General features: G+C 40.3%; 1 protein-coding gene across 1 annotated transcript; it reads right to left on the minus strand.

Annotated features, from left to right (window-relative positions):
• Positions 1-348: 348 nt before the first annotated feature.
• LOC136550129 (uncharacterized) lies at positions 349-4705 on the minus strand. Its single transcript, XM_066541613.1, has 3 exons — positions 4397-4705; positions 1483-1713; positions 349-806 (listed from the first exon to the last, which is right to left on the minus strand). The coding sequence occupies exons 1-3, from the start codon at positions 4634-4636 to the stop codon at positions 693-695; spliced, it is 585 nt and encodes a 194-aa protein (XP_066397710.1). The 5' UTR covers positions 4637-4705; the 3' UTR covers positions 349-692.
• Between the last annotated feature and the right edge of the window lie 4128 nt (positions 4706-8833).

Below are 8833 nucleotides of genomic sequence, written 5' to 3' on the forward strand. Positions count from 1 at the left end.
ACATTTTGTATTTCTAAAATCAAGCTTCAATTTTAAATTTGTTACTTCCTCCGTCCCAAATTATATAAAACGTTTTGGCATTTTTTACATTCATAGTTTTTTTTTTACTATGTATATAAACATAACATACATCTATGTGCGTAACAAAAGTTATGGATCCAAAAAAACTAAATTGTCTTATAATTTGGAGCGGAAGGAGTAAGGTCTCAAGTCTTAACATTTGACGTGAATACAGGAAACGAAACAAAATTGTTCCGATTTGAATTTTATTAAACGTGAATGAAAATATCTTTCCCAGCGAAAGCCAAGGATTATACAGAAGGTACTCATGATGTTAACCCAGAAAAATGCAGTTTTGCATGACCACCCTATAATATAGCATTGCAGCTTTCAGAAAAATAAATTGCATTGGTCGCATGAATTATCAACATCAACAAAGTTGTTCCTCGGTTAGAGCAACTTTTTTGGGGTAACAAAACCGTAAATTTGAATATGTAACACAAGAGATTTGACCCAAGTAAACCAGGTACGATGAGACTAACCACTGTGGTTCCTACCCCTGTGAGACCTAACAAGCTCTTTGCCTTTTCCAGAATTACATGTGTAAAATACAATAGTACAATGACAAGGGGCAAAATCACAAGAAAGATACACCAAATCAACATAAGTATGCAATCCGTTATTATCCCATACTAGAACCTAGGATCACTTGTCGGGATTCTTGCAGCTCCCTGCATAAGATTTGTACGCCGTTTCCGATAATATACAAACGGGCCACTTACTAACAACATCCCGGCCATCATTACCTGGAAAAGAACATAACTTTATGATTCATGCTTTAAGAAACAACAACAAATTTGTGTTGGATTCTCATTGACAAATGAAGATTAAAAAGAAAACACGCCATCAACAAGATGTTACATTTTAGTGCAGAAGAACGAGCAAGATTGTGCTACAACTACAAAGGTAGTGCAACTCATGCTTTGAACTTTACAGTACACAGCTACACAGGCACGCTTTCACTTGGATGTTTAAATTTCACAAGTATTTGGAATTTATCAAACATCATGCTCAGAACAAAAAGCTCTAGATAAGTAGATATGTACTATCACAGCTGCAAAGAAAAGGTAAGGTCTGCTTGCATGTTTAAGGGCATGATTCAGAGCCGAGTTTCGCAAGTATAATGAAATTAGCCCAGAAATGCTTATCAATTTACTAAGATTTTTCTGCAGTTTTCTTCCACTGTTATTTCTTACTATCAATTCTTTGGTCTCAGTCTGTGTCCAGCTTGGTCGGCAGTGATGGCAGCGGTTGCGGTTGCGGCTGCAGCTGCATTTCCCGCAGCCATCAGTGCCGAGCTCTCCCGACGCATTAACATTAGGAAAAACAAGTAACATTATAGAGTAAATAAAGATTTCATGATAGAAGTCCAACAATATCTGTAATAAATAATAGAAGAGAAAAGTTTTGCAATTTTAATACCTCAAAACCAAGAACAGATAACTTCTCTTCTCCAACCAATGGCACACAACTTCTGTAAGTAATATAATGCTTTGGACCACCTGATGCGGATTTTGTGCCACCTGATGTTGATGCATCATCCAATATCTTCCTCTGCTTGCTCTTGTTTCCTTCTTTTGTAGCATTTTGTGCCTCTACACATTTCAAGGGCAGGCGATAGCCAGTTTCGCTGCAGCTATACTTTTCATCATTCTGCAAAAATGATATGTTATTGTCAGGCCAGTAGAACCTGTACAATGGGAAACAAATACACAAGCATGAAAATTGCATTAGTTAGCATTTAACCGGTTTTAGGGCTAATACCAGTTTACACTTCCAGCAATTTTTACAGGCCACGCTAAAAACATGTTTGGATGAGTTATAAATCTAATAATTTTACACCTTTATTTGAGCTTTTCAACTGGAAAAAAAAAAATCACCTCAGTGGACCACATTTATTTTCCGACCGAAATCAGGCTCACCTCGCTCTTCCTTTCTCGTTACCCTGGATGAGTTATAAATCTAATAATTGTACACATGTATTTGAGCTTTTTGACTGGAAAAAAAATCACCACAGTGGACTACACTAATTCCCGTGACCCGTCTGTTTACCTCCCTTCGAGACTCTCACACATCGAGCGTGGCCAGAAGCGGCAAGCCTGCCAGCTGTGAACCCGTTAGAGCGGCAAAGCTCAACCAGCAGCCATGAGGCCTGCCTTGAGTTGGCGTGCTCAGCCAGTGGATGTGAGGCCCAGGTTGAGAGGCTCCAGCTCTTCATGACTGCCAACCCAAGTGGCACTACAGTGAGCCTGAGTCAGCTGGCAAGGGTGTCAGGCACCAAGTCTGCACAGTGGCAAGTTCGTGTCAAGGTAATGATCCCACACATTGGTGTCCTTAAGTTCACAACCATTCCTCAACAGATCTGCCAGTGCCACTGCAAGCTCCCAAAGCCTCTGATCTCCATTATTTCCCCACCACTTCATTTAGCTTATTTGTTTTTTATTTTGTTTTTCCCTGCTTTGCAGCATCAGGTTGAGAAGGGAAAGAATTCCATCACTTACACCTGGAAGTCATTTACATGTTTAGAAGATTATAAATCTACCAAACAGGGCCTAAATGATGTTACATGGTTGTAAACTGTAATCTGAGCACAGGCTTGATATATGTACTAAATGTCAACTCAATTAAGTAGATACAAAAAAAGCACCAGCTAAAAGTAGATAGACCTGCTAAGCAAGGAGATTGTGACTGTTTGCCACATGTATTTGCACATACTATCATCCAACTTAAATTTCCTAGATGTCATATACGCATATATGGATAAGCACGGACATTTCTACTGCTTACTGACCATGGAAAATTCATGTTGCCCCAATTCTGAGCAAATCATGGTCTATCAAAAAAATAATAGACCAATGTATTCAGTAGGTTGTCATTTTCCCCAAACAGATCGTGCGGAAAATTAGTGTAACTATAAGCCTATTTTCTGAATATATTATGGGACCATTTTAAGGTCATATTTTTTCAATGACAAGCAATTCTGAAACTTGAACCAAGGAACCATTATCGATATGACAGAATTGATAAAATGGAGGGGGAGTATAAGCGTGAGGGCGAGAGTTGATGGTTAGGAATCTGACCAATCTTATAAGGTGACATGTATGGGTCTATAAGATAACCTTGTCTGAAGTTGTAATATCTTTTTGGTAAGTCAAACCACTTCCACAGGAAGATTAATTTAGCAATCAAAGAAAAGAAATATTTTGTATGAGGGGCTAGCACTCATGTAATCCTATTGATTTTGAAACAGTTTGTAATCTGTGAGGCCAAAAAAGAGGCAGCATAGAAACTAAGGTTCAACCATCAGTTCAGCTGGAGAAACTTTGCATTCTATGCACAACTTATATGACATCAAGATGCACACTTCAGTGTTGTTTTCAACAAAAAGGTGGGGCACAAAGAAACCTTTGGAGTAACTTGAAGCATAGAAATTCCCTACTTGGTACAAATGATCTCCACATCCCTCAATCCACAATATCCCCCTTATTTTCGAACACATACTAAGTACTATATCACACATTTTGACATACATGTTGTAGCATAAACCAGAAAAATCAGGATATGGAGGTACCAGACAATGTGATTGACAAATCAATGAAATACTAAAGGCTCCTACTTCACCAACCAAGAACTACATTTTGCGATGTCATGAAGACCGTTATACTAGCTTCAAAGACCAGTGGTGTAATAATTTTACTAACGAAGCATAACTAGTGATGACATATTATCCTCATCCACCTACTCCAACCACCCTGAAGAGAAGTTGTCCATTAGCAAGTCAACTAAATCCACTAGCAACTTAACATAGCTGTCATTATGTAAATCATTCAGTGAATAATGAGAATAGCTAAACATCACCAGATAATTCTTATTGCTCCATGCTACCTTAATTTTGGTTTATCTTTGTCAATGCTATCTCAATATCGATCATATCAAAACAATGAACATGAATAGGGTGAGATTGTCTGCAACTAAATTGTACCAAAACTTGAACCTGATCTTAGCCGCTGCCACGAAGCAAATTTACTAGGTAACTGTATCGAGGTAACAAAAGATAGAACATTCGCAGCAAACAGGGCTTGTATTTTGCAGTGAATAACCAAGATCTGAACTTTCCATGATAAACTTTTGCCGCTCTAACCCAGTAAAACGAATCACATAAGCTACATCAGAAAAGAATAAAATAAGGAAATCACGCGATCCCCAGGTCCTATTAGAAAGACGCAACCTAACACGATCTTCTTTTGTGACCTACCAAGATCGATTTTTTTCTCTCCACGCGAAACCCCAATAAAATGCGTTCCCATAATCACAGAAGAAGAGAGAATCGCCCAACCTTCTCAGAATACTGGCAGGGAACGCAGGGACCGGAGGGCGTGCAGTGGTAGGACGCGTTCCCCTGCGCCTCCACGAAGCCGAGCAGCGACCTCCGCGCTCCATTGGCCGTCGATGCGGCTGCGGCCGCAGCCGCCGCAGCGATCGCCGGAGGAATCCAGCATAGGGCGGCCACGGTGACGAGAAGCAGCAGTAGAAGCCGCCACCGCCAGGAGGTCGCCGCCGTCGCCTTGTTCGCCATGGCTTCCGCGGTTGCTGCTCTCGCCGACCTCCCTTGGTGCGGTGGCGACGCGGTGGCAAGGGGAGGTTGGACGCGCCCGTTAACCTGGTATAGTTTAAACGGGCACGTGGAAACTAACGGGCTCGAACCCGCACACCTGATTTCACAATAGTCGTGGATGTTTGTACGTCATTAAAAAAGTTTATAATTATCTATAAATTATTAAAAAGTTTGAGGTCTTATAAGTGTCACTGATCTGAACTTATTTGTCCTCCGTGTCATTTTGTCCACTTTAGCTGCTAATAGTGTCAAACATATAGATAAAATGACCATTTTGGCCTCGTTCGCTGGTCTAAAACTTGGCTGAAACGGGCTGAAAAACACTGTACCGGCTGAATTGTTGTGAGAGAAAAACACTGTTACAGCTGAAAAAAGAAGCCAAACAAACCATTTTTAAGACAAGCGAACGGGGCATTTACCCTCAATTCAATTGGGTTTCTAGGTTTGTTCATTTTCCTCCTATGCCACCCGCTCGTCGTGTGCCGCTAGCCTCTCGTGCTCTAGGCGCTCGGCATCACCGAGCTCCACCTCATCAGAGGCACGCCCACCACGACGATGATCGGAGGATGTCGACGGCAAGCACGATCTCCCCGACCATTAAAAGGTTTTAATGGTGAGAGAGGAGTAAATAGCCTAATAAAAATTTCTACAACAATACTTAACAAAATGGTTAGACAATTATAAGGCGAAGCAAGTGTTGCGCTAGCCTACTCAAAATGCAAGCCACCTACCACAATTCTAGTTTAGATAGTATCTATTCACACAATAGCTATAACACTACTCTATGTTAGTGTGCTCTCAAAGGCTAACTAAAGAGCCACACCAACCAAATAAGCAAGCTCTCATAACTAGCTACACTAAAGAGCTTAACAACTAGTTTACAGTAATGTAAAGAGAGTGATCAAGATGGTTATACCGCCGTACAGATGAAGGAACCAATCAATCACAAGGATGAATAACAATAAAGACCAATCACCTCGGAATCAATGATGAACACAATGATTTTTTACCGATGTTCATTTGCTTGCCGGCAAGCTAGTACTCGTTGTGGCGATTCACTCACTTGGAGGTTCACGCGCTAATTGGCTTTACACGCCAAACCCTCAATAGGGTGCCGCACAACCAACACAAGATAAGGATCACACAAGCCACGAGCAATCCACTATAGTACATTTTGGCTCTTCACCGGGGAAAGGTCAAGAACTCCTCACAATCACCACGATCGGAGCCGGAGACAATCACCACCCTCTGCTCAACGATCTTCGCTGCTCTAAGCCGTCTAGGTGGCGGCAACCACCAAGAGTAACAAGCGAATCCCACAGTGAAACACGAACACCAAGTGCCTCTAGATGCAAACACTCAAGCAATGCACTTAGATTCTCTCCCAATCTTATAAAAATAATGAATCAATGATGGAGATGAGTGGAAGGGCTTTGGCTAAGCTCACAAGGTTGCTATGTCAATACAAATGGCCAAAGGTATGAGCTTCAACCGGTCATGGGGCTTAAATAGAAGCCCCCACGAAATAGAGCCGTTGTACCCCTCCACTGGGCACAGCGCGGGGTGACTGGACACTTCGGTCTGATCGACCGGACCTTGGCTTATAGTGTCCGGTCACGTGATACATGCTTGACCGGACCCTGTCAGTGTCCAGTCACACAGTGACTTTCTTTAGCGCTATCTGACAACAGGGCCGGACATTAGAGCTCAGCGTCCGATCAATCCAAGACCCAGCGTCCGGTCAATCCAAGACCCAGCGTCCGGTCGTTTGACCGGCGCCAGCGTCTTTGCTGCCACACTTGATCGAACGTGTCGGTCCCTCTGAGACCAGCGTCCAGTCACTCAGTGACTAGCAAGACTAACTCCTTTTCACCTCTAACTTCTTCACCCTTGCTCAAATGTGCCAATCACCAAATATATGACCTTGTGCACATGTGTTAGCATATTTTCACAAACATTTTCAAGGGTGTTAGCATTCCACTAGATCCTAAATGCATATGCAATGAGTTAGAGCATCTAGTGGCACTTTGACAACCACATTTCGATACGAGTTTCACCCCTCTTAATAGTACGACTATCAAACCTAAATGTGATCACACCCTCTAAGTGTCTTGATCACCAAAATAAAATAGCTCCTACAATTTATACCTTTGACTTGAACTTTTTGTTTTTTTCTTTCTTCTTTCCAAGTCTAAGCACTTGATCATCACCATGGCATGATCTTCATTTGCTTCACCACTTGGAGTGTGCTACCTATCTCATGATCACTTGATAAACTAGGTTAGCACTTAGGGTTTTATCAATTCACCAAAACCAAATTAGAGCTTTCAATCTTTCCCTTTTTGATAATTGATGACAACCCTTTCACAAAGATATAAATTGAAATTCAATTGAATCCATGTTGCTTGTCCTAAGCATATTTATCATGTGTAAAAGAATATGGACAAGTTTCATGAACTCCAAATGGTAGCAATTGCTCCCCCTACATATGTGCTAAGAGTTTAGATTGAAGCTTGCACATATGCTTAGATAAGAAATATATGAGACAATGTCTATCAAATGATGCTAAGGTATAAAAGATAGACCTTTGAAGCGTGATACCAATCGAAGTGCACCATTATACCATCCTTAGCACCATGGTTAGCTCTATACCACTTGAAAACATACTTTAAAAAGATATCACTTGTAAAAACTTACTTGGAAATGAAAGTTATCTAGTGATTTTATTTCATCATTCAATCTTATAACTAGCATACATCACACAAGCATGGATATTTTAAAAATTTAGAACTTATGCCATGCAAGCAAATATATGAAATGCACATTCAAATGCACCATACAAGTTCATGATCTTGCTCCTTCTACTTGTGTGCTCAAAATTTTAATTGATCTCTTTCCTTTGTTATATTTCTCCCCCTATCACTTGTATCTTTATTTCTCTCCCCTTTGTGTTGTCTTTTTTCACTATCTTTGTGCACTATTTCTTCCCCTTTATCATCAATGACCACAAAGGTTTAAAATATAAATAGGTAGAGATTATCAATGTCAATCAATGGGGTGAGGATCATTTTCCCAAATTTAGTCTAATCTAGATCATTTACCAAAGATATTTAACTCGATTTGATCCAAGGATAAGCTTCTTCACACCTCCAAATAAGGATTATCTTGTACCATATTGAGTTAAAACACTTAGAGTTCATTTTTTAGATTAAACACTAGGTTTACAAAGCCCATAAACATGTCATATGCTACCACTAGATCAAGTCAAGCATAGAAGCAATAGTGATACCATATAAATATCAAAATCATTTGTTTTTTATGAATGAGCCTAATAAAATGAAGAGATGACTAGATGCACTAAACATGTCTTTAGCAAGGATGTATGTCATGCCAATCAACTTTTACCTTGTATTACTCGAAGGAGAGGCATGTCATATAAGTGGGGGGTGCATCAACATATATTTGAGAAATCTAATATGTTCAACTTATTTCTTAGCTTGCAAAACATTTTCTCATTCAATGGCTTGGTGAATATATCGGCAAGTTGATCTTCGGTGCCTACACTCTCAATACAAATGCCCCCCTTTTGTTGGTGATCTCTTATGAAATGGTGACGGATATCAATGTGCTTTGTTCTTGCATGTTGAACCGGATTATTGGTTAGCTTGATTGCACTCTCGTTGTCACATAGCAATGGCACTTTCTTGAACTTTATTCCAAAGTCACTCAAAGTGGCCTTCATCCAAAGTACTTGTGCACAACAACTACCGACGGATATGTATTCGGCTTCGGCGGTTGATAATGCAATACTATTTTGCTTCTTTGATGACTATGAAACAAGTGATCTTCCCAACAATTGACATGTGCCCAAGGTACTCTTCCTTTCAACCTTGCATCCCACATAATCTGAGCCATAGTAACTAACTAGCTCAAACTTTGCTCCTTTAGGATACCATAAACCAACATTTGGTGTATGCTTCAAGTACCTTAATATCCTCTTTGTAGCCTTCAAATGACTTTCTCTTGGTGAGGCTTAAAATCTTACACATATGCATACACTAAACATGACATCTGACCTTGATGCGGTCACATAGAGTAGGCTTCTAATCATAGACCAATACAATTTTTGATCCACCATATTACCACTTGCATCACTAT

This window comes from Miscanthus floridulus, chromosome 4 (assembly GCF_019320115.1).
Source record: "Miscanthus floridulus cultivar M001 chromosome 4, ASM1932011v1, whole genome shotgun sequence".
Taxonomy (NCBI): Eukaryota; Viridiplantae; Streptophyta; class Magnoliopsida; order Poales; family Poaceae; genus Miscanthus; species Miscanthus floridulus.

Excerpts from the sequence above, each read along its gene's own strand:
- LOC136550129 (XM_066541613.1), bottom strand. The coding sequence starts at position 4,636 with ATGGCGAACAAGGCGACGGCGGCGACCTCCTGGCGGTGGCGGCTTCTA. Across the intron at positions 1,714-4,396 it reads CCTGCCAGTATTCTGAGAAG|AATGATGAAAAGTATAGCTG; the intron begins GTTGGGCGATTC and ends TCATTTTTGCAG. Across the intron at positions 807-1,482 it reads TATCTGTTCTTGGTTTTGAG|GTAATGATGGCCGGGATGTT; the intron begins GTATTAAAATTG and ends GTTCTTTTCCAG.